General features: G+C 65.1%; 4 protein-coding genes across 4 annotated transcripts; 2 read left to right on the top strand and 2 right to left on the bottom strand.

Moving 5' to 3' along the window:
• The first annotated feature begins 68 nt into the window (after positions 1-68).
• CHLRE_09g389541v5 (uncharacterized protein) lies at positions 69-6,805 on the top strand. Its single transcript, XM_001695004.2, has 14 exons — positions 69-365; positions 564-656; positions 779-1,248; positions 1,492-2,103; positions 2,354-2,434; positions 2,639-2,755; positions 3,004-3,828; positions 4,108-4,410; positions 4,622-4,817; positions 4,936-5,111; positions 5,275-5,698; positions 5,931-6,094; positions 6,286-6,333; positions 6,473-6,805. The coding sequence occupies exons 1-14, from the start codon at positions 182-184 to the stop codon at positions 6,524-6,526; spliced, it is 3,747 nt and encodes a 1,248-aa protein (XP_001695056.2). The 5' UTR covers positions 69-181; the 3' UTR covers positions 6,527-6,805.
• A 153-nt stretch (positions 6,806-6,958) lies between these two features.
• On the top strand, positions 6,959-9,444 carry CHLRE_09g389504v5 (uncharacterized protein). Its single transcript, XM_043065512.1, has 7 exons — positions 6,959-7,269; positions 7,489-7,652; positions 7,795-7,865; positions 7,988-8,007; positions 8,141-8,354; positions 8,525-8,679; positions 8,869-9,444. Exons 1-7 carry the CDS (start codon positions 7,132-7,134, stop codon positions 8,905-8,907), a joined length of 801 nt encoding a protein of 266 aa, XP_042921117.1. The 5' UTR covers positions 6,959-7,131; the 3' UTR covers positions 8,908-9,444.
• A 452-nt stretch (positions 9,445-9,896) lies between these two features.
• CHLRE_09g389467v5 (uncharacterized protein) lies at positions 9,897-17,048 on the bottom strand. The gene is made up of 5 exons (XM_043065509.1): positions 16,804-17,048; positions 16,639-16,699; positions 13,902-16,487; positions 11,407-13,719; positions 9,897-11,203 (listed from the first exon to the last, which is right to left on the bottom strand). Exons 3-5 carry the CDS (start codon positions 16,206-16,208, stop codon positions 11,048-11,050), a joined length of 4,776 nt encoding a protein of 1,591 aa, XP_042921116.1. The 5' UTR covers positions 16,209-16,487; positions 16,639-16,699; positions 16,804-17,048; the 3' UTR covers positions 9,897-11,047.
• Positions 17,049-17,238: 190 nt separating this feature from the next.
• CHLRE_09g389430v5 (phenylalanyl-tRNA synthetase alpha chain) lies at positions 17,239-24,204 on the bottom strand. Its single transcript, XM_001694881.2, has 14 exons — positions 23,919-24,204; positions 23,318-23,440; positions 22,807-22,911; positions 22,372-22,487; positions 22,076-22,168; positions 21,739-21,829; positions 21,351-21,412; positions 20,634-20,784; positions 20,236-20,384; positions 19,871-19,956; positions 18,783-18,838; positions 18,558-18,640; positions 18,131-18,311; positions 17,239-17,795 (listed from the first exon to the last, which is right to left on the bottom strand). Exons 1-14 carry the CDS (start codon positions 24,069-24,071, stop codon positions 17,745-17,747), a joined length of 1,500 nt encoding a protein of 499 aa, XP_001694933.1. The 5' UTR covers positions 24,072-24,204; the 3' UTR covers positions 17,239-17,744.
• Between the last annotated feature and the right edge of the window lie 73 nt (positions 24,205-24,277).

Raw genomic sequence — 24,277 nt, 5'->3', positions numbered from 1 at the left:
GGCAAATGTTGCCTCGCCATGCCAATTGCAGTAGCATTTCAAGGTTCTGCCTGACACGGTATTTCGTACAGCAGCATCCACTGAGTTGCGAGCCTCCGTCCACAAATGCAACATGACCGTTCGGACCTAAGCCGACCAGGCAATTCAGCGTATCTGGGTTGGACTTCAAGACCTTATAGTCATGAAGACGCTCAATTTGACGTTCAACAGCCGCCGACTGCCGCAAGCCATTCGTGAATGCAAATGTCCTGCAAAGCGATACGTGCCGGCGGGCAAACAGCGGAAAGGGGGACCGGGAGGTGGCTCGCGGCCAGGAGGCCCGGCGAGGAAGCCGTCGCGTGGCGACGAGGGCGAGGGCGTGGCTGGTGGGTTGCGACGGTCTCGGCGCGTGCACGCCCACCGCACACCTAACCCAGGGAGATGCCTTACATGCTGCTCGTCTATCCTTTGTAAGGTTGCCAGTTTCGAACACGGCTTACAAGTGCTAAGCTATCCGCTGGCCTCTCCTCTCCCCCCGTTTCTTTCACTGGGCTCGGGCACGCCCCCCCCCCCCTCCCGTACAGACACGGACGAGCTGCTGCGGGAGCTTAACAGTGGTGGGGCCGGGTGGCTCCGGGACGAGGAGGAGGCGGACTGGGGCCTTGATGACGTGGCAGGTAGGTGGCAGGAGTGACACGGTAGCAAGCAGGCTGTGTCACTGGTTTGGAGTGCTTATCAGGCCTTCGTGCGCCCGGGTCTTGAGACGCTGTCGCGGCATTGCTTGGCACAACCTCCGCAGAGCACGCCCGGGCACGACAGCAGCGGCAAGCACTTACGGGTGGAGATGGTGCCGGCGATGCGGGCCCATCCGCACCGAATGCCGACGGTGATCCGGCCTCGGGGCCGCTACGCGGCAGGCGGCGCCGCGGCGGCAACATGTCTGCGGCGGCGCTGGAGCTAGAGCAGGGCGGGTCGCCTCTGGCATCGGGCCTTGCTCGCATCACCTCATCCGGGCCAGAGGACGCGTCAGAGGCCGCCGGCGTAGCAGGCATCCAGCAGGCGCAGTGGGTGGAGGAGTGGGTGGTGGGCGGCGGCGCAGGGCCGGCGCGCGGCACTGGCGGCGTGGGTGCGGGTGTGGGTGCGGGTGCTGCTGGCGCGCCGGGCGCTCCGGGGCTGGCCAATGCCGGGTCCATAGCGGCGGCGGCGACGGCTGTGACTGCGATGGAGCTAGAGGAGTCGTATGCACGCAAGAATCCCGAGCTCGTGGAGGTGGGGCTGGGGCTGGGGCTGGGGCTGGGGGGGGCGGGGCGAGGCAGAGGTCATGTGGGCGCAACGAATAACGGCTGGGCGTGCGGCCAGCGGCGCCAAGGAGCAGCCTCGTGATGCATGCAGCATGCTTACTGAGCACCACCGCTCTGTCTCTTACCTCACACACGTAGACGTAGTCGGGGCATTGTTCTTTCTATGATTGTTGCTAACACGCAACACAAACACACCCCATTCCGCCTACAGGCGCTGCAGTTGCAGGGCATCAAGATCCGTGTACGGCGCAGTGAGGGCGAGTACGGAGATCTGGACGAGATACTGGAGGGCACGGCGGCCGCGGCGGCGGCGGCGGCGCTGGATGAAGACGATGAGTTTGGATCCGACCTGGATCTGGATTTGGGTCTGCAGACGGACCTGGCGGAACCCGACGATAGCCGCGGCAAAGCAAAAGGTGGCGGCGGCGGCGGTACGGATTGGTACAGCAGTTTGGCAGCGGCTGGATTTAGTGTACGGACGAGTGCCACGGGTGAGGTCTTCCTAGAGCGCACCACCACCAAGCGGAAGCCGGCGGCGGCCTCCGCAGCGCCGCCCGCTGCCGCTGCGGCCGCCGCTCCTGGCAACGCCGCAGCACCAGCAGCCACGACCACAGCGGCCGCGCGGAGTGCTCAGAAGCAGCAGGTGGTGGCGGCAGTGGCCGCTGCCGGCACAGCTACCGCGTCCTCGTCAGCAGCAGGCTCGCCAGCCGCTGCAGCCACCCCGGCCGAGGCTGCTGCAGTCGCGGCGCGGCAGCTACTGCCGCCGCTGGTGGGCCGGCCGGCTGTAGCAGCGGCCCTCAAGCTGCTCAGCACGCCGCAGCAGGTGCGGATTGCTGGTCTCTCGTGTGGGCCCCCAACACACGCATGCACGGGGTACTCTTATATTGCCGGCTGCGCCGCTGCCACACTCGCGCGCGCTTGCTACTGGCTCGATACAACATCAGTGGCCGTAAATGCACATGCACATGCACATGCAAGCCATGCTTGCTTGTTCCTTCTGCCGCTGAAGGCCGCTGCCCCTACTGGTCCTGGCCTCACCTCCGTCGTCCCGCCGCTGCCCGCTCTCCTCCCAGGTGTTGGACTTCCTAGAGTTGGCCTACCCGCAGTGGGCCGCCAACGGCTTCAGACTCCTGGACCAGCGCAGCGGCAGGCCGGTGCGTGTGGGTGCAGCCGCGGGTGCTGGAGGGGAAGGTGGCGGGGACCAACGCACGCAGGCGGTAGGCATAGCGGAGTACCAAAAGGTGCTGTTGTCAAGTGTGTGAAGGATTTCAGGGAATGGCGGCATCAGGCTTGGTATGAAAGTGCCGGTGGTGTGTGCTGCCCGGCTGACGCTGCCTGCCCGCCTGTTGCCGCATCAGATTCCCACGGCGCCCTCTCCCTCCGAGGCGGCGCACTGCCTGCACGCACTGGCGCTCACCGCCCGCCGCTCCGACATCGGCGGCTGGCGCTGCCTGGACGTCGCGGCGGGCCGGCAGGTGGGGACTGGTGGGCGAAGTCAGTTGCAAGCGCAGGATCCAGGGGTGCCCTTGTGGGGGCTGGGGGAGGTTGGTTGGGGCTAGTGTGGGCTCAGAGCGATGCCGTTAAGGACCTGCAGCCCGGCGCCTGAGTACGTGCTCCACGCCAGGGGCCTGCGTAAGGGGCCTGTGTCAGGAGCCGCGCATCGAAGTGTTTGACACCTGTGGTGGTCATGTCCTTCACGCCACACCTGCCCTCGCACACACAGGCCCAGGGCTTGGCCGAGTGCCTGCGCGCCACGCCACCGCGCACGCTGCAGTCCGATGCGGCCACCGCGCAGCTGTCGGCGCAGATGTTCGACGCGGCCAGGCGCTACTGGCTCACCGACCCGCACCCGCTGGCCGCGGCGGCGGCCGCACCTGCGACCGTGGCAGCGGGCGCGGCCGGCGGTGCCGCAGCGGCGGCTGCGGCGGCGGCAGCGTCTGTGCTGCCCATGCTCGACAACCCCCGTGCGAAGGGCCTGGTCTTTGACACGGAGGACCGGCCCACCGCAACCGGCAGCAGCTCCAGTGCTGCTGCTATTGCTGAGGTTGCGGCGGCGACAGACTCTGGGGGTGTTTCAACGGCCGCGGCTTTGGACGATGCGGAGTTTGATGCGGAGCTTGAAGCCCTGGCCTCCCAGCTGCAGCAGCAGCCCGGTAGTAGCGGCAGTAGCACACCGTCTGGCGGTACCGGCGAGGATGCCTCGTACCAGACGCTTGCGGCCAAGTATGCCATACTGAGCGAGCGGAAGAAGCGGCGGGAGGAGGCGATAGCAGCACTGCGACAGGCCAATGAGCAGCAGCTACAGCGGGCCAAACCGGCGCTCAATGGCCATGCGCCGTCGGGGGCAGCGGCTGTAGCAGCGGCAGACAAAGCGGTGGCGGCGGTGGTGGAGCCGCGTGCGTCGCCGGCGGCGGCGCCTGGCGGCGCGGCGGCGCGGGCGCAGGCGGCTAGGGCGGCTAAGGTGGCGGAGGCGGCGACGGCGGCGGCGGAGCGGTGGCTGGTCAAGGTGGACTGCTTGGTGGCGGCCCTGTGGGGAATGAGCACACTGGTGAGGGGAACGCAGAATTTGGGGTATCAAAATTGGGGGGCAGCACGTGGTGCTTGAGGTTGATGTGGGCATGCATGGCACGCGGGGTACCCCTTTGCTTGGCAGGGCGGGGCTTCTTGTAGTGCCCAGATGCGCCCATGGATCTGGCATCAGCGAGGCAGTCCACTCACTTAATGGCGAACGCAACACTTGCTTTTGACTTATTTCCACTGATGCCGACACTCCCAAGTTGTGCATTTCACTACCCACTACCCACCACCCACTGCACTAACCCTGCAGGGCGGCACTCCCTACTTTGCTGCTGAGACCGAGGCGCTGCTCGCCATCCTGGTCCGCTGCCTGGCCTCGGCCTCCGCGGCCGCAGCAGGCGCCTCGGCCGCCTCGGCGGCCGCCGCCACCGCGGCAGCGGCAGCGGCCGGACAGGCAGGCGCCAGCAGCAGCACCAGCGGCAGCGGCATTCCGGCGTCACTGGCGGGCGCGGGCTCGCTGGGCGGCTGGCAGGCGGGTCAGGTGCTGTGGGCGCTGGGCAACAGCCGACACGTGACGCCGCGGCTGCCCGACCTGGAGGCAGCCATGATCAAGGTATCATAAAAGGGAGGGCGGCAGCGCACGCTGTTGGTGTTCATGGCATGATGCTGGCGGGGGGGTTCAAATGTGGTCGTAGTAATCATTACCTGCGTAATGCTATGCTCTACTGGTGATGAACGACTCACTGGTCGTGGAGAACCGCGTGTGGTGCGACTACGACAGTGAAGTGTCCTGCTGCGGCGACCCTTCTGTGTTTTATTTGCAGGCGGGTGGTTTGAGCGCGATGTCACCGCGCGACGTGACCCGCGTGCTGTGGGGCTTTGCCTCGCTAGGACATACGCCCACCGCCCTGCTGCTGTCCATCCGGCCCGACTGGTCGTGGCGGGAGCAGCAGCCAGGCGCAACGGAGCAGGAGGAGCAGGGCAAGCGCCGCGGCAAGGGGAAGAAGAGCAAGGCTAAGAGTGAGCCGGGTGGGGTTCTTCGCTAAAGCGGCAATCAATGACCAACACGTTCTAAAATACCTCTTGCGTACTTGCTTGCGCTGCGTAGCTTACTGCACTATTTGCTTACAATGCGTAGGCGGTCGCGGCGGCGACGTCCGTGACTTCAGCCCGCAGCAGCTGGCGGGGGTGGTGTGGGCGCTGGCGGCGATGCGGCAAGTGGACACGGTGCCGTTCAGGGCCGCGTGGGCGCAGCTGCTGCGCCGCGCGACCGAGGTGCCGCCCGCGGAGCCGGTGCTCACGCAGGTCTGGCAGGTGCGTGCTGGAAGCCAGGCGCTTGCTTGGTGCTGGGCGGCTGCATACGGTATGGACACGCGGTCCCTCTCAAAACGCGCAACCACAAGTTGTGGAGAAGGGCCGGCTGAGAACTTGACAAGTTCTGCCCCTCACCCACTCCCCCCACCACCTTCCTACACAGGCCAACCTGGCTCTGCACCTGGAGTCTGAAGACGCCAGCCTCCGCGCCGCTGCCGCAGCCTCGGCCTCTTCCTCTCGCTCCGCCACAATTAGCTTAAATCCCAACACATCCGCTGCCGCCAAGCGCCGCGGCGGCGCGGGCCCGAGCGGCCCCAGCGCTGAGGACCTGACGGCAGTCGGCCTGGCGGCGGCCGCCTCCGCACCCACTGCCTCCTCCACCTCCAGCTCATCACCATCCTCCTCCACGTCAGCTCCCACCGGACTGGACGCCGCGGCGGCGCGGGCGCTGCTGCTGCGCGCTCGGGACGTGTTCTTGTCTGCTACCAGCGGTCTGCGGCGGCGCGTGCAGAGCGGCTACCAGCGGCAGATGGCCAACGCGCTGACGGCCATGCGGCACATGCACCTGCTGGAGGACAACAGCGCCGGTGGGTGATCTAATGCAGGGCAGAAGCGGGGAAGGGTGTGGCAAGTGTTGAACATAGCAGCATTGCACCCGTCAACAGCAAGGAGGAGTGCAAAGGGGGCGGCGCAGCTACCAGTATTACTATACCGTACCGGTATTGCGGGTGGGACAAGTGGTTCGGTGCGTTTCACGAGCCCAGCTGTGTGTTCCTGGGCACCCACCCACCGCGTTGCTCTGTGCCTCGCACCACCCAGGCTACTCCATCGACATCACACTGCCGGCCCTGCGCATCGCGTTGGAGGCGGACGGCCCCACACACACCTCACGAACGCCCGGCGGCGCCATGCTGGGCGCCACAGCCATGAAGCGGAGGCACCTGCAGCGCCTGGGCTGGCAGGTGGTCAACGTCACCTACACGGTGAGTGTGGGTGAAGAGGAGGCGAGGAGGCGATGAAGGGAGGGCTGGGTGAGAAGGGGCATGTCGTGGGGGGTGGCGGATAAGACGTTCACCGGGACGCGTTGCGTTTATGGTGTGCATGGCTTCCTGTGCCGATTCCAAAAAGCTTGATGTATATCATTGCACCTTTCTGGACATGTGCACCCTGCCAGGAGTGGGACAAGCTGTCATCGGACGCAGCGCGGCGCGCGTTCCTGCAGGTGGGCACCCGGCGGTTCATTCAGGCATGCCTGGGGTGTTCAAGTTGGTCGCAGTCACTACATACCCCAGCAGCAAGAAATTGCGCAACCAGCCAATGTGCTTAACCGTTGGCACACCCTCTTTCACCAAACCTCACAGGAGCGCATCAACCAGGCCCTGGTCAACAGTCTTGATGTTGGCGATGAGCTATAAATGGCTGGCCTGTTGTGCGCTGATGGCGGGGCTACTGCGCCGGGTGGCGGGCGAGGGCGGGCGCGGCTGGCAGATGAAGCGGCTGCAAAGTTTACAAATAAGAGGATCATCAAATGTCAGGGTCAGGGTCTGCTTTGCATGACGAAGGGATGAGGACGCGAGACGGTTGCGGCAATGGTGAGAATGGGCAGGCCAAAAGGGCAAGTAGGCATCGCAGGTGTGCCCTCCTTCCGGCTCGCTTCTTTCGGCATGCCTACTAACCTGTAAACGCGGTGATAAAGCTACTCATGAGCTTGTGATGAATGCAAGGGCCGGCACTTACCGCAGCACTGTGTGTGAATTCCGGTACCGGCGTGTCGTTGCCCATCCCGGCGCGGCGGTCCGGAAGCTGAGTACAAAATCGTCCTTGCCGGCAGGGCCCCACTACGTATTCAATCGCTTTGGCACAATTACTGAATATACAACTGTCTTTTATGTCCTGCAACCACCTCCACTCAGTATTCTCGTGACTGAACAACATGGCGTCAATATGCGACGCTTCCCTTTTATTTAGCTGCTTCCTTATGATAAGTCTTGCAAATATTTACACTACAGAAGCTCGCGCGATGTCCTCAACCAGAAAGCAACAAGCGGGCTCGCATGCGCACATGGGGCACGGACAGCCAGTGTTGGACCAGCTCCGCGCAATCCAGAAGAGTATAGACGAGCTGAAAGCCAGCATCCTAGTGTCCCAGACAAGCAAGGTGCGCGACGGAGACTCGGAGCTGGGCTGGCGGTGCCGAGGACTCCGTTTTGCACCATCCGCTGTGCGCACCTCTGCGCCCCCTCGCCGCGCCGCCTGATACCGACACACAATCCTCACATAGACCAAACAGATGACCTACAAACGAGTTCATCGGCCAAAGCTGTACTTGGAATCACCCAAGCATGTTTCTGCGTTCGTGCGGCCGCGCTGACCGTAGGCGGTCACACTCGGCGGCGGCTCCACAGGCGGGGCGGCGCAGGCTGCCTCCACCTTCCTCAGTCCCCTTATGTCGCGCTACGACCTGGGGGCGGAGGCTGAGAGGCACGGGTACAAGACGGGCGTGGAGCTGGGGGTGCAGACGGGCGCATTCGCCGAGTACGCGTAAGTGGCACCGGTTCCGCGGGGGCCAAGCTCATGTCCTGAGGCTGGCTATGATCTGGGCCGCACGTCCGTACGTCGGTGCGTGAGGATTTAAAACTTGTCAAGCATGTGCCACACCCTTTGGGCATGCGCGCATGTACAGGCTAAAAACGTGGCCGTCGTGTCAGAAGTACTACCTTGTAGACATCTGGAAGACGCAGGAGAACTACGTGGGTGAGTCATCGGTACCGTAGTGTGAGTACTTATGTCGCTGGCTGACAGCCTCCTCTTGGTTTACCCCCGCCCCCGCCCCCGCCCCTGCCCCTGCCCCTGCCTCCCTCCCCCTGCACGCGCAGACGGCGCCAACGTGCCTCAGGTGAGGCTTGTCATGCCTTTCCTTTCCTGGGTAGCAGCTGCTGGTTTCCGGGACTCCGTTCTTAACCATTGCCACACCAGGCGGTAACTCATACCTGCCATGGCCTTCCCCACACACTTCCACAATCGCTCAGGAGCAACAGGAGCAGTACCTAGCGGACGCCAAGCGCCGCATGCAGCCCTTTGCCGCCAAGGCCGTGTTTCTGCGCAACTTCACCAGCGCAGCGGCGCCGCTCATACCCGACCCTGTTGATTTCGTGTATGTGGATGCGCGGCACGACTACTGCGGCGTGGTGGAGGACCTAGGCCTGTACTGGCCCAAAGTGCGCAGCGGCGGCATGATGGCGGGTGAGCAGCGGGGGCTGCAGTGTGGGTGACGGGTGACGGGTGATGGGTGCGGGTGCGGGTGCGGGAGGTTCCGAGATGGGGCCTAGGCCACAGCCACGCACGCGAATGCGAAGCGTGGCGCGCCGCGCAGAGCCTAGCCGATGCTTGAGTTGTTGGGCAATGGCGCGCAGGCCATGACTTCATAGATGCGGCGGAGATGACGAAGATCAACGAGAAAGAGCATTGGGAGGTGTGCCAGGACGGCACCAAGCACCCGGGGGCGGTGCGCGGTGCGGTGGTTGAGTTCTTCCAGCGGCTGGGCCTGGCGGTGCACGTGACGTACCGGGTAAGTGACGTGCCAGTGGAATGGCGTGCGTACTGGTCGTGTGGAGAGACAGGTGTGGAGAGACAAGTTGGGGCACACAGAGCGTGCATGCGATGCTTGCCTTGCTTTCGGGTTGCGTGCGTTCGTGCGTGTGTGTAACTCTCTCGGCATGTGACACGGCCCTGTGTGATCATGTGTCTGATCCTGCAGGATGGACCCTGGAACTCCTGGATTGTGATCAAGCCATAAGCGCTGCAGTGCACAAGGCACGAGGTTGCCCAGCTCTGCGTTGGATGGTGTCAGGTGACAAATGCATTGACCGTGCATGCCAGGCCATGCCGAATGCCCACAATACGGCATTACCCGTGGGCATTACCCAGCCATGAGTTTGTTGCATCAGCGCCAAAGTATAGGCTCCATGTAAGAAGTTGCGCCAAGGAGTCCAGACTCCATAAGGTAGCGGTCCAGCTGTCATGCCACGTAAGTATACACTGCGCGCATAGTTGATTACTTATTGTGAGAACCACGCATTGTAGGCTGTGGCAATTGGCCGCCCGGCAATTAATGCAGACCCTAGCATTCAATTCTTCCCCTGCAGTGGGGCATACCAGCGCATATCGTATTCAATGCTGGGGTGTATGGGCCAGGGGGGGGGGTAGGAAACAAAGTGCCAGACCCCATGCCCCGAAATCCCCCGGGACCCCCCTTGAGGGGACGACCGACCCCCCGACGGACAAAACCTTGTTGTTCAGGGGTTAAAACCCCTCCATTTAATACCAAAGTGGTGTCAATCGACTCCTCTTGACGAGCACTATCACTCCGTGTCATCAGCGGTCCTGTTCTGAGACTTCGGTCACCGGCGGGATCCTATCCATGGAAATCCCCTCGACCCAGACCACCCCGCGCTCAACTCTCTGCCGCGTGACGAATGGACAATGTGCACCGGCAGCCTTGTTAGACGTGAACTCGAGCGCACCAGCGCTTCAGAGCCAAGCTGTGTCAGTGCGCATGTGTTGAATGTGGAGACATGTCCCGACATGTCCACGCCCGGACGCGCAACTTAGCCCTCCCACGCTTTGTTTGTGCTTATTACGTCATAACGTGCACATATGAGCCTCGTACTGCTGCGTTTGGCCCCTAGTTCTGCTTGTGGGGCGCTTCCCGAAATCCGCCGGGATGGGCTCCCGAAACCCGACGGACCCCCAGGGACGAGGACCGACCCCCCAACTTTGGCGGCCCAGAACTTCCTCACCAGACACCCCCTTAAGAAACTAAAAGTACGTGCATAATGCTCTCCTAAAGCTCTGTAATTCTGAGCATGGGGTAAGAATCTGAGCTTTCTACCCCCCCCCCTGTATGGGCTCAAAAGATATGGCGCTGCACTCGTGACTGGTTGGGCGTGAATACTGCCGTGTGGTCGTGAGCAGGTTGTGACACGAGCTGCACATGTGCAGCATACGGTATGCAATCGGATGGGCTGTATGCGCTATCGTGAGGCCGCGTGTGGCAATCGCTACCGGTGATACCGTTACATGGGGAGGAGGGGTCATGCGCCAGGCTGTAAAGCCAGCGGCGCTGCTGTCAAAGATTATCATGATGTGGTCTATTGTCAACACCTACAACTGTAAGAGTGCATCCTGCCGATCTGTGCTAGTAATGATCAATGTATGACAAAAGAATAAAACCGGCCTGCCTGATTGTGGGTCTGCCGCAGGCCTTCGGACCGTCGTGCTTCAGCGTGTGCCAAAACGCCTGTCTGTCAACGCTCAGGGCACCAAGCTCGTCTGCACCTCGGCAGCCATCAGCAATTTTAAGTCAGTCCAGACTAGAGTGTAAGATGCCCTGTGTATGCGCCCGCCACCGTAAGCCGCCACTGCTAACGTCGTGCACTGCCATCCTTGTGTGGGATTGCAACAAGGAGGTGGCTGCCTTATGGCAGGAAAAGGGCTGATCCCGGGTCATTATCAACCCAGCCACCTTGACGCGGGCGCCTACTAAGCACACGCAAATTGCACACGCCTCTATGTTGGGGGCCTTTGGCATCCTTTTGCCGACGCACCAGCCACCAGCCACGGACAGGGGTGTTCCTGGGGGGCTTCGCCCCCCCCCCCTGGAACGCTGCGCTGGGGGGGCTCAGCATGGCTGGGCTGCACCCCCCCCTGTGGGGACAAGGGGACTGAGTGGTATGCGCTTGCATACCATGCATGCTTGTGTGTGTGTGATGGGATTGCAAAAATGAAACAAATAAAATACAATGCGTTCGGCGTCGGGGATAAGCACCCGCCGGCGCCACCGCCTGCCCTCGCACACGCCTGCCATGAGTCCATCTACAGCTGATGCCAGCTGCAGCTATCACGACCGCGTCCTTCATGCAGCTGCCGGCTAGCTCCTAGCTGGCGGTGGCGTCGTGCATTGCGTCAGCCTCCGGAGAAACCGCCGGCGCTGATGGCGATGACGCGTGGGCCGCAGGCGACGCCATGCGGTCTAGTGCTGCTGCCAGTCCGCGATAGGAGCTGGCGGCGGTTAGGCCTCCGTCCATTGCCACCTGCGACGTCGGCATCAGGTTGTTCCCGTCACTGAAGATTGTGCAGCTTCGCAGACAGCCACATGGGACCGCCGCCAAACTTGGCGCGGCACCTTCCCCTTCACCCAAGTACTCGTCCTGACACACGTCTGCACTTTCTCCGCCCACCCTGCCGTTGCATCTCCACCGCATCCGCACGCAGCCCGCACTGCCCCGCCCCTCACCTGCTCCGCGCGCTCCAGCCACGCCGCGCCCGGCCTCAGACCCAGCCGCGACAGGCTGTCCAGCAGCGTCACCCGGTGGCTGGGTGCCAGCTGCGCCAACAGCCGGAGGCCGCCAGGCAGGAACGCGGCCGTCCACCAGGCCGGCAGCTCCCGCACACAGCCCAGGGCCGCCACGGCCCACAGCAGCCAGGACAGGCTGCGAGCGTCGTAGCACTGCGGCTGCGGCTGCTGTTCTTGTTGCTGCTGCTGGGAAGGTGCAGGTGTCAAGGGAGCCAACAAGCCCGGCAGGCGAGCTGCGGTGTGCTCCAGAGCCAGGGCAGACAGCCGCCGCACCGCCGCCCGCAACCGCCGCTCCGCCCGCACCCGCCGCACTGCCGCCTTGGCCTCCGACTTTCCGCCAGCGCCCGCCTCGCCGTCGCTATCCGCCGCGCTGCTGCTGCCGGACGCCTGCTCCTCCTCCTGCTGGTGCCGCCGTGACGCCGGCTGCCGCGACCAGCGCGCCAGCGCCGCAGCCAGCGTCGCGCACTCGCGCGGCGCCAGCTGCCCCGCCGCCAGCCGCCTCAGCGCCTCCTCCGCCACCGCCGCCTGCCACTCCACCGGCGGCCACAGCCCCATGGAGCTCAGGCCCCAGCAGGCAGTGGCCAGCGACCGCGAGTCCAGTAGGCCTCGGCCCAGGCCCCTTGCTACTGCCGCCGCCGCTGGCACAGGCTCCGTCGCATCCGCCGCTGGTAGTGACGCCGGTGGACCGGCGGCTGGGCTGGGCTCATTGGGCTGGGTTGAGCGCAGGCGGCGGAGCAGCTCGGGCAGCAGCGCCCGCACCAGACCGCGCGGCCGCAGCCGCAGCCGCCCCAGCGCCCAGCACACCACCGCCAGGTCAGCGCCGCACAGGGAGCGCAGCTGCTGCTGCAGCAGCATGCCCTCCGCCGCCTGTGCGGCGGCCATGGAGGCAGCGTCGCGTGGGCGCAGCGGGAAGGACGGCGAGGTTGAGGGCGAAGAAGTGGCGGCGCCGGCCTCCGCCGCCGCCGCGGCCATCAACTCCGCCGACGGCGGCAGTAGCAGCAGCTCCAAGAGGCCGTCGTGCTGCAGCCCCTGGCGCCGCGCCGCGGGCGGCTTCATCTCCCAGCTAGGCAGGGCGCAGGGCTCCTCATCTGGTCTGGCCGAGTCCTCATTGGAACCGGCTCTCGCAGCAGTACCCGACGGCAGCAGCGGCGCCCGCCGCCTGGCACCCCCACGGCCCGCCATGGCTGCACCCGCCGCAGTCGCCAGGGCTGGCGCAGTTCCCCGCGGTTGCGCCGTCTCCAGCGTAACCACCGCCCACAGCAGGACCGCGCGCTCGCGCGGCCCCGGCAGCATCCAGGCTGTCGCAGCCCCCTCCGCAGCCTGCGGCTGGTCCGCCTCCTCGCCCTCGCTGCCATCTCTGCTTCCACCGTCCTGACCGCCCGCCGCCGAGGCTGCGGCGGCCGCGGCCGCGCGGCTACGGCCGAGCACCCACCTCCACTGCCGCTGCCGCAGCTCCTCTTCCATCGCTCCCAGCCACCTGCCGCCGGGGTCAACACCCAGCTTCACAAACGACTGCAGCACCGCCGCCATGCAGGCAGGACTCATGGCCCCCAGCCGCCGGTGTGTGGCCAGCAACAGGGCGCCGGTCGCCTCCCGCGACAGCGGCAGCCGCAGCCGCGCAGCCGCCGTCAGCAGCGCCGCCAGGGACTCGGGCGCGGCGGCGTGTAGCACAGACAGCAGGCCCTGCAGCAGCACCGGCCACACGCGCGGCGGCAGCGGGTGCCGCAGCCGCGACAGCGCCGCCGTCAGCAGCGCCAGGTGGTGTGCATGAGCGCCGTGGGCGGCCGCTGTGCGTGCGGCCTCGCCTTCAGCAGTTGCCGCCTGCTGCGGCAGCCGCATAGGGCCACCAGGTGCGACGGGCCCGCCAAACTCGTCATCGGCGTCACCGTCGAAGGCGGCGCGCAGGTCCGGGCCCGCCGCCGCGAAGCCGGCAGCCGCGCCCGCGACCGCCGCCGCCCACTCCGCGTCTGCTTGCAACCCCAGCACCGCCAGGCTGTGGCATATGAGGGACAGGTCGCGCAGTGGCATGCCCGGCCCCGACCGCGCACGCCGCTGCATCCCCACACCCTGCTGCTCATGCTCGGGGCTGGCAGCAGCTATGCTTGGGTGCAGCTGCGACCGCACGTGGGCGGCCACGGCGTGCAGCAGTGCGGGCGGCGGCACATGGCCCAGCGCCTCCATCGCCGCCAGCGTGTTGGCCAGCGAGCGCGGCGGCACGTGCGGCAGCCGCCGGACCAGGTGCTCCGACAGCTCCTGCGCAAGACAACCACCACCACCCAGACCGCGGCGTTTATTGTCAAGGGCTTCGTAAATGCAAGGCAAGGGTTTGCCAAAATGCAAGGCCGTGAAAAAAACCTGGAATGACACCATCAAAGGCACAGGCGAAGCACCGAGCCTGGCGATGCTCTTCCCTCCAGGGCCGTCCCTGTTCGCACCTGTAGCCATGGCCCCGCCGCGCCGCGCGCCTCCACGCCCGCCGCCGCCCACGCCAGCGCTCCCAGCGTGACGCCGTCCGCGGTGCGGAACGCCGCCGCCGCCTTGCCCAGCCAGCGCTGCGTCCAAACCTCGCCGGGGCGGTAGCCCATCCTGCCCACCGCCCACAGCAGCTGCGCCAGGTGCTTGGGCGTGAAGCATGACAGCCGCCCGCCCGCCGCGCCCAGCAGCGCATCCACCCAGAGCGCCGGCGGCCTGTAGTCCATGCGCGCCAGCACCCATGCCAGCGACGCCAGCTGCACCTCGTTCATGTGCGGCAGCTGCTGGAAGCTGCGCAGCGTGAAGGCGCGCATCCAGGCGGCCGGCGGCGCCACGTGCAGGCGGTGCAGCGCGAACAGGCACATGGACAGGTGGTGCGGCTCCGCCCGCCGCATGCGGCCCTGCAGGCAGGACAGGTAGGAGGACACCAGCTCCGGCGGCGGCAGCGGCCGGCGCGGCTGCTGCGGCTGATCAGGGTCCTGTAGCCCAGGTATTCCGGCGATGCTGATGACGCTGAGACCAGGGCTGAATTCGGATTCCGACTCCGGCCGCGTGTGTGACGACGATGGGGCTGCGCTCAGGCGGCTGCTGCCGCGGCGGGTGCGGCGGGGTGGCGGCGCGGGCATGCAGAGGCTGGGCAGCGCATGCAGCGTGTTGGTGAGCTCCCACACGTCAAACCGCTCCAGCACTGTCCCCAGCGCCACGTACAGCGCATCCAGGAGCGATGCTGGCAGGCGTGCTGCGTACGGCACAAGTGCAGCCGCCAGCGTGGACAACGCCTTCGGTGGACATTCCGCCGCCTCGGCCACCCCCTCAGCGCCCGCGTCCTGCGCAACCGCAGCTTGTTCGGACTCCGGGCTGACAGCTTCTCCTATTTGCTGCCCCTGTCGCGGTTCCGAGCCGCCCGCCTCCGCTACTGCCGTATCTGCTGGTGGCGCGCCTCCTGCTGCCGCTGCAGGGCCCGCCACGCGCCGCAGCCCGGCCTCCAGGTGCGCGGCCGCCGCCGCCATCGCCCCATCCGACAGCTCGAGCTGACAGCGCGCCGCACTGCCCAGCAGGTACGCCAGCGCCTCCACAGACACCTCCGCCCCACTGCGGCTGACGGGTTGGTGGCTGCTGCTGGGCACGTGCTGCACACTGCAGGCACGCACACACAGGCCTTCAAGGTACTGACTCAGCAGCTGCGACCAGGCCATGGTGGGGAAAGGCACCGCCAGCTTGTTCAGGTCTCGCAGCAAGCACGACAGCTGCGTCACTGTGAGGCAGCCGCTGCTTGCGCCGCCACCGAGCAGGGCAGCCGCTGCTGCCGACTGCCGCAGCAGCCCTTCAGAGCAAGCCCCCAGCGCCGCCAGCACATCAGCCGGCGGCTGCAGCCCAAGCGCCGCCGCCGCGGCCGCCAGCCGGCAGAGCTCTCCCGCCGGCGCTGCCGCCAGCACCTCGGGCTGAAGGGCCCGCCACACCGCCGCCTCTACGTGCGCCGGCGGCCGGCGGCGCAGTCGGCTGCACGCGGCCAGCAGGTCCACCAGCAGCGGCGGCTGTAGCTGCGGCACGTCTGGCAGTAGCAGCGCGAAGGCCCGACCCATCAGTTCGTCTGGCAGCTGTAGCGCCAGATCCGCAAAGCACGACAACAGCTCCACCACCTGAGCGGGCGCCAGCTGCGGCAGATTCGCGCTCAGCACGGCAGTCGCGGCAGACGTCCACTGCGGCCGCTGAGGCCGTAGCCGCAACCGCCGCATCGCCGCCAGCATGCCAAACACGTCAGCAGCGTCAGCGACTATGGCCGGTGCCGGCAGCGTGGGGCTGCTGGCCGCAGTCCATGCGTGCTGTTGCTGCGCCCCTCCCTGTGCCGAGGGCAGCGGTGCCGGCGGTAGCAGGCGCTCGGAGGCGTCGAGGTAGTCATGGAACCAGGTGTCGGAGGGCGTGTGACGCGCCTCCGCCAACACCTCCAAGACCCGCTGCAGCTGCGCCGCGCTCAGCAGCGGCAGCAGCGGCTGCAGCTCCGACACCAGGTCTCGGAGCGCCCCGGCGCGCCGGCTCTTTCTGCTTGGCATCGCTGCCGCCGCCGCTGCTACTGAGGCCCCAGGCTGCTGTGAAGGTTCTCTGACTCGGGCCGATGCCGCAACCCGACGCAGCTCCACACACGCCTCATCGGCTGACAGGCAGCCGCTCCCGCCCGCAAGCCTTGACCGGCCGCGGCCGCGCCGGTCGTGCGCTGTCCGCCAAGCTCTAGACAGGCCGCCACCATTCCTGCTAGAGCCCTCATCCATCATGCGATCCCCTATGTCCGGGTTGTAGGCTGTGCCGGCGGTGGCCGCGCTGCTGGTGCTGGCTGCGGCGTGGGAGTGCCGCCGGTCCCACAGCAACGCAGACGTCTGCTGCAAGTCATCCAGGCTCCCGTCATGCCTGCTGCTGCCCCCACCAGTACTGCCACTACCACTGCTACTGCTGCTGCTCCCACCTCCAGTCCCAAGCCCGTGCCCTCGCCATGACGAACCGCTTCGAGGTGGTCCGCCGCTGGCCGCTTGCCCTACCACCAGAGGGGGTTGCCGCTGCGGTTTGAAGGGACACCACAGGCGCGGGATGTCGACGCGAAATTGTGGCATATAAGCACAAAGCCCGATATGAAAGAGCGCTAGTACCGCATGGTATGCGCGCGACCAAAGCACCCAGGATCGTCAAAGCCACGACCCTTCGTCTCACCGCGAGCGCCTCCGCGGCTGCATCCAGGCGCTGAGACAAGCTGTTTATCTTGATGCATTCTCTGTGGGCACCAATGAGTGGTAAGAACTCACTCGTCGCTCCCGGCGCAGTTTGGCCTTACGCCAGCAGAGGCCGCGACGAAAGCAAGATGCTAAACTTAAATACCTTCGACTACAAATAGCTCCAACCGCTCCATTAGACAGCGTCGGCGGGCTCGCGCGCAAAGACCACACCTCCACCACGGCCGCCGGCTCCGTGCGTGGAGTTTGCAGCCCGAGCCCGCATTTTCCTAGTAGCATAGGACAACAGCCCTCAGCGGCAAACGCTTGTCAGCAGCCATCGCAAAGTTGTGCAGCTCATCGTCTGCAAGCTCTGAAATTGACTACAAGCAGAAAGGTATAGTCACTCATAAGATTTGTGCTGCTGATTGTCGCAACTGGAAATTGTGTGAAGGGTCAGAGCCGGTCAGGGGCCGCACGCAGGTTTCGTGGCACGGTGACCATCAGGGACCCCTGCCCTGGCCCTGGTGACCATGCCATCCCGACCGCTCTCCGCTCCGCTTTCCGTGCTTCCGCAGCTCTGATGACTCGCGGTCTGGGCTTTCCACGTTTACGGAATTTTGGCGGCGGCTAGCACAGGTATTAGCAACTCGCATCCGCCAGAGGTACATGCGACTCGTGCGGTCGTGCCTGGCGTCCTGCACGTCGCCACGTTGTGGCTCCGCGTGACATTTCTATCCCTATCAACCTCCACGCCTGCTTTCTCGCTTTGCAGGCACCAAGCCTGCCCCTATCAGCCTCTCATCCACTCCATTCCGGGTCTTCTCTGCACGCAGCCGCCATCCGCTATCGTTCTCCCAGACTCCATCGCCAACACCTCCAGCCACACGCCACCAAACTGCAGTTATCTATCTCAGCCCAACCCAGCAGCGCCGCTCGCCCGCACACCCCGCCAGCAGTCCACTCAGCCCAACCCAGCAGCGCTGCTGGTCCGCACACCCCGCCGGCAGTCCACTCAGCATAACACAGCAGCGCTGCTGGCCCGCACACCCCGCCGGCATTCCACTCAGCTCCCAAAATCCCGGCCTCTGGCACCGCGCAATCCGCTCACAGGCCCAGGCGGCAGATGGGGTTCCGGCGCACCATGGACAGGCTCACCTGCGAGAGGAAGCGGGGGAAGGTGGAGGATCGTCAGGATGACAAGGACGGGGCGCGCAGGGCTCATGCGCCCGAGGCCGGACACATGGCCCCCAAGGGAGAGGTCAGGGCAGAACAGGGACGCGCGCTGGGGCTATGTGACGACTGCATCCCCAGGCCCGCTCTGAACCCGAGGAAACGTTGCACGCTGCGCGAAAGGACCAAAGAATCAGGGATCCCCGTGGCTCAACTATGCTATCCCGCAGCAATATTACATGCTTCCGAACTCGTGTCGCGGCCCCCACCATAAAATGCACACCGAGTCCCTGCCCCCATTCCCCACTCCTAACGCGCACCTTGTGCCCGAACAGGTCGCGGATGTTGTCGATGCCGTACAGAATCATGGTGGGGCGCTCCAGCGACAGGCCCCAGGCGATGACGTTGACGTCCTCGGGCAGGCCCATGGGCCGCAGCATCTCCGGCCGGAACATGCCGCTGTTGCCCACCTCCATCCACTTGCCCAGCTGCTCCGAGTAGCTGCGCATGGGGTGAAGAGCGTGGGTTGCGAGGGTTGGGTGCGAGGCCGGGGTGCGAGACTGTGGAATGAGCATGTGGCAGGCTGAGGCAGGTTGGGGCTGGTGTCGGGGTTTCATCCAGCCCTTGTTCGCGTACATAAGATTGAGTTTGGAGCGGGCATGGGGTGGCGGGGATGGGGGGACGGGTTCAGAGTACGGGCGGTGGTCGGCTCAGGCCTCATGCCACGGTTTCGCCTCGCGTGCCCACCTGAAGATCTCCATGGACGGCTCGGTGTAGGGGTTGAAGGCCGGCTTGAAGCGCAGCTTCTTCAGGCCCAGGCGGGAGAAGAACTGCGAGGGGGGATTGCGAGGTCACGCGGGGTTGGAGGGCGCCGCGGCGCCAGTTGAAGGCAAGGCGACGGCGCCAAGCCCAGTCTTGCTGTTCTGGGGGTCATGGAGCGGCCGTTACTTCTCCCTGCCTCGTCTGCCTCACCTGCTGCAGCACGCCGATCAGGTCACCCAGCGTGAGCCCCCGGTCGCACACCAGACCTGTATGTGTATATAATTGGGGCCAGTGCACGGGCGAGCAGCAGGCGGTCAGGGCGGCAGTTGCGGTCGACCTGTGCTGCACCGCAAGCGCTAGCACAGTAGCAATGACCCCGACCCGCTAAGCACACACACACACACACACACATGTGATTTTAATGTACACAAACGTCTGTGTGGCCCCTGCACCAGGGTTATACACGGGCGTTCTAAAAACCTCTGCCATGTATGAAGTACGCCCCGATCCCCTTCCTGGCGCAGCCAGGAAGGGCCCCCTGCGGGGGCCCTAAAATCTCCTGCACGCCAGGAGCGCTTGCCCCAGCTACTCCTGTATGTAAATTTTTTTTCCCAGCCCCATTGGATAGCTGGCTTCAGTCATGTTACGTGCGCTTCACTTCCGCCACCACGTACAGCCACGTATACCTTCAGAACCCCAGCCCAGCTCCTCCAGGTCCAACTCATTCGCCAGCGTCAGGTCACCACCCTCCTCTAGCGCTATGCGATGGGCAAGGCAATGCACGGTAACCAACAAGCAGAGCTCCTTCACCTAACCACTGCACCGTTGTGCTTGCCCATAAATACTGACGCCCCGTCGCTGCCATATGGTTGCGATATTACAAAGAAGGGACAGTCCGCCATATGCCACCATTTGTACCGACCAGGGATGAGGGGTTTTTCCCCCTAGCCCGGGCTTCTCCCCTAGCCCGAGAAATTTCGCGAGAATCAGCCCCCCAAACCCCATAAAAACATGCATGTTTTGCTGAGGAATGCGTTCTTGTCGATGGGGACACCTCGACCCCTCGGGCCCTTGCTTGGGGTGCAGGAGTGCACCTATGGTCTTAGCCTGAAATGCTCCTGGCAGCCAGGAGGAGGGCCCGCCAGGCCCTCCTACCCATGCCAGGAGCGGCCCCCTGGCGGGGGCCTAATCCCTCCTGCTCCGCAGGAGGGATCCCCAAAAAATCTCCTGCGCTTTTTGCCCTAACCCCTAAACAGTCCTGGATTGCTCCTGGCTGGAGAACCCTGCCCTGCACTCACCCTCGACCTGGTGGAACTCGGCCAAGTGGGTGCGGTCCACGGCCTCATTGCGGAACACGCGGTCGATGGAGAAGTACTTGGCGGGCCTGGGCGCACACAGGAGAGGCGGGGAGCGGCGGCGTGGGGTCGTGGGTGGTGGCCGGAGGACTGTAATGGTGCAGGGTGCAGGAGGCATGAAGCGCCGCGGCGTGCCGGGAGGAGGCCGACGGTGTCTGTGCGCCGCCACACGGCAAGTGCGCTGCAACGCCTGCCGACATCGAAAACTAGTCCTGACTCAGGTGCCCGGAGGTAGCCGGCCCAGGCAGGTTTTCCCATTAGTAGGAGCAACAGACATCACGTGGACTCCGGGCCGCGGTCTGCCTCACTTGAATCCGCCGGGCTGGTTGGCGAGGCGGTACAGCATGCGGCTGGACACGGCGGTGGTGTGCGTGCGCAGCAGGTTCTTCTCAGCCTCCGCCAGCTTCCAGCTGTAGCCGTAGCCGGCGCTGCCGTAGCCGCCCACCTCGTGAACGGACTGCACCGCGGGCGGGCGGGCGGGAACGAGGGCGGAGATTTGTAACAATGAGGTATACACTATGCCGTATGACACGGATGTCAAAGTGGGCACCTGTAGTGCTAGTGGTCATGCCGTACGCGGGCGCGGTATGCTGTGCAAGGCGTGGCACGTGCAGGGCAGCAGGCAGGCAGGCGGAACCCGTCAGGGGAAGCCTCGAATCTGAGGCGCCACCTTCCCATTCGCACTTTCTCGCGCGCCCCCTCGCACCTGCACCCGTTGTAGGTAGTCTGCGGGCACGCCGCGGTCCGAGGGCGTGGCTGCGGGCTTGGTGAGGAAGAAGGTGTCGTGCGCGTCGCGGGCGGGGTGCTGCTGCGGCTGGAACAGCGCGTCGAAGTTCCAGAAGGACGACTCCACGTACCTGAGCGCGTATCGTGTGCATGAGCGGGGTTGGGGGCGTGGGTGGGTTGGGAAGCGAATGGAATGGCTGCTGATGGTGGGCGTGATGACTACATGCGAGTGCACTGCGCGGAGTGTGTTATGGCCACACGAGGATAAATAGATAGGGCTTGGCGCATCTGCTGTGCTGTGTGTACAAGGCAACCAGATGGAAGCAATGCGCGATTTGTTACTGTATTGGTTTGTCGTTGATGTGGTGTCAGGGCAAGGATGACTGTAGTCAGGCGATCTCATCAATACGCTGCCGCTGCCGCCGCCGCGGCCACTGGGCTTTGGATCGGTCGGCGCAGCAGCTCTCAGCCTCGCGCCCGGTGTCTCATCATCCACCACAAGACAAGTTGCGACAGGCCATGCGCATGCCTTCAACAGCACCGAGTGCATGCGTCCAGCTGCACAAACATAAAGGCCCTAGCCCAGCCTCCCAGCCGCCAACCTCCCAGCCCCCCCGCCTCCCAGCCCCCCGCCTGCCAGCCTCAGCGCGCCCGATGCCGTGCAGTGCAGCCCGCAGTGCAGTGTCCGCGCACTCACTGGTTGGTGGGCATCTCCTCGAAGCCCATCTGCGTGAAGATCTTGCGGAACTGGGTGCGCACCTGCAAGCGGGAGGAGGGGAGGACGGCACGCACACACACACGCACACACGCACATTCACACACAGTGCTCACAAGGGTAATCCCCAGCGGGTGACGCTACAGCTGTTGATGGTGCAAGTCTGTCGCCACGCGCTCCTGCACCCGGCCCGAGGGCTCATGAACGCCCCCGCCGCCCGCCGCCCCGCTCCCAACGCCCCCGCCCCTGCTCCCACACGCCCGCAGCCCTGCTCCCACACGCCTCCGCTCCCCGTCACTCCTCCCGTACACATGGTCGCGGTTCCGTTTGTTTTGTGTAAACACATGGTCGCGCGCTCGCAGCCCCGTACCTTGAGCAGCGGGTGCAGGTGTCCGCCCGCGGGCAGCACCCCAAGCGCGTTGAAGTTGTAGTCCTTGAACTCCTGGGTGCGCCACGTGCCCCTGCGCGGGCGCGGGTTGAGGGAGCGCGGGTGGAGAGGCGCGGGCGCAGGAGAAGAGGGGCAAGGAAGGGCGTTGGCGAAACGGGAGCAAAGATGTTTGCCATGCCATGCTCGGTTTGGCCCCATTCAAACATCCATGTGCACCCAGAAATGGCGCGCGCTGGCGCCCCTTCCTGCGACCCCAACCCCAACCCCAAGCCCAACATACAGCCACAACCCCAACCACGACCGCTGCTGCGCCACCCACTTGGCCAGCATGTCGAAGGTCAGGTCGGTGGCGGGCTTCTTGCGCTCCAGGGCGAACTTGGGGCCCTTGCTCAGCTTGTACGTCTTCCACTGCCTGCGACGGCGGCGGCAAGGGCGGCGGGATGTCCGGTGGGTGGTTTCAACTAGGCTCAGGCGCAAAACCGGTGTGGGGCTTACAACGCAGGCAATGGCATTGGCCCGCCTACTGGCCAGCCGTTACCGTTAGCCTTCCCAGCCCAGCATCTCGCTCATGCCCGACCCCGGGGCCCGTCACGGGCCGGTGCGGCGCACGCTCACTCGGGCTTGATGAGCTTGCGCTTCTTGGCCAGGTTCTCCGCATCCGCCTTGGGCACCTCCTTGCCGGCGGCGATGTCCGCCAGCAGCGCCTGCGTGGAGTCCACAATGGAGTCCACCTGCGAGCCACGGGGGGGAGGGTTACATCCATGATGCAGCAAGAAGGGGCCCGGGGCAGCCGTCCACGCAAGACGGAGTGATTGTGCCACATGGGGGGGGGCAGGGATGCGGTGTAGGTGGCGGGGCTGGGCGGAGTGGGGAGTGCGGCATTGCAAGGAGCCCGCCGCGGGACCTCGCCCACAGCCCATGTCGGCCGGCACAGGCACCGGCATGCACACGTGCCCTCCAGCTTTCCTTCCCGCACAACCCTTCCGAACCCTCGCGCACAACCTCCTGCTGCCCCGCGCAACTCCCCCCGCACAGCGCCGCTGCCCCCACCTTGCGCACCACCCGCGGCTCGCCCGCGCTCTTGTCCAGCGCCAGCCACTTCTGCTGCATGGCCTGCTTGAAGCCCACATCGCCCGCCTCGCCCGGCACCTTGACCTGCGAGCACATTGGGGGGCGCGGAGGATAGGCGCTGGTCGAGTCAGGCTCCCGGGGCAACCTGGTGAACGGGTGAGGGCGCATCGTGACCAGTCAAGTCAACCCACTGTCCCGCAACACCCGCCATCACAACGCCTTTCGCAGCACACGCTCCGCGTCGGCTTCCCCACCAATTACTGACCGGCTCAGCTCTGACTCGCATACCATGACGTGGCCCCGATGCCACGCCCAGCCTCACTCAAACAAGTCAGTCGCAGCTCCTCCGCGCGCTGGACGCGCCATGCACCCCCCACACACGCTCTCCCGGCATACACACACATACATATACACACGCTTGCGCATTTGCATGCGCCGCGTCGACCCCTTCCCCCTTGTGCATTCCTAACACCCACGCGCGCACACGCACCTTGAGCTCGGCCAGGCTGATGCCGTCCGCGCCCACCGCCGCGAACACCTGCGCCTCGGGCGAGCCCGCCGTCAGGTAGGTCTGGCTCTCCTCCGTCAGTGCGTAGCGGAAGTGATCGATGTCCTGCGCGGGGCGGTGGGCGGGTGGGCGGGCGGTGTTCATCAGGACCGTAGGGAGGGGGCAGTGGCCAAGGGGCAGTGACGCGGCGACGGAGTGTTTGCTGTTGTGATGTGATGCGCCTTTCGCGCACCACCGGGACACCGGCGAGGAGTGCTTGCGCAGGGCATTATTGCTTGAGTGTGTACAGTGTCCACTCAGCAGTGGCGCATGCGAACGAATCATGCCTATCCACTCAACCACACGCGCCCGCCGCTGGCAAGGGCATGCCCCACACACGGACCTCCCCTGGACCAGCTCCGGGTTTCCCCACCTAGTCTGTATGTCCATTTCCTACACAACATCTCTGAATCGGCTGAGTGAACATCAAGCAACCGCCCTGCCCCCGCCACCCCTTCGGCCGGGCCAGCCGGTGGAGCAGCTGGCAGGTGGCTTGGCGATGGCCGGGGTTGAGCGTGTCGGCTGCAGCCGCACTGGCACCTACCTCCGCTACAATCATCTCGGAGGCCTGCAGACTGCGAATGACGCCCACAACAGCCATGTGGTCCACGCCCTGGCTCTTAGCGAAGTCGCCCGAGTCCGCGATGCATTCCTTCTCGTTGAGAGCCTGCAGAAGCTGGCTCTCTAGATCTGCCATGTTGGGGCTCTTGCTATACTTCAATGACCAAATTAATTGTCTAGTAAGCGAAGAGAGCGACACACACCGCCGCCCGGCCTAACGGGGCCAATTGTTGGGCGTACAGTAAGCTAAACGCTGGGAAAACATGTACTGAATTGCACGGTATGCGATCAGATGCACACAGGGTCAGCGCGATGAATGAGCACCGGCAATCAAACTTTTCA

This window comes from Chlamydomonas reinhardtii, chromosome 9, assembly GCF_000002595.2.
Source record: "Chlamydomonas reinhardtii strain CC-503 cw92 mt+ chromosome 9, whole genome shotgun sequence".
Lineage (NCBI taxonomy): Eukaryota > Viridiplantae > Chlorophyta > Chlorophyceae > Chlamydomonadales > Chlamydomonadaceae > Chlamydomonas > Chlamydomonas reinhardtii.
The sequence above is the reverse complement of the archived record's forward strand: the minus strand, read 5'-3'. Positions and strand labels throughout refer to the sequence as shown.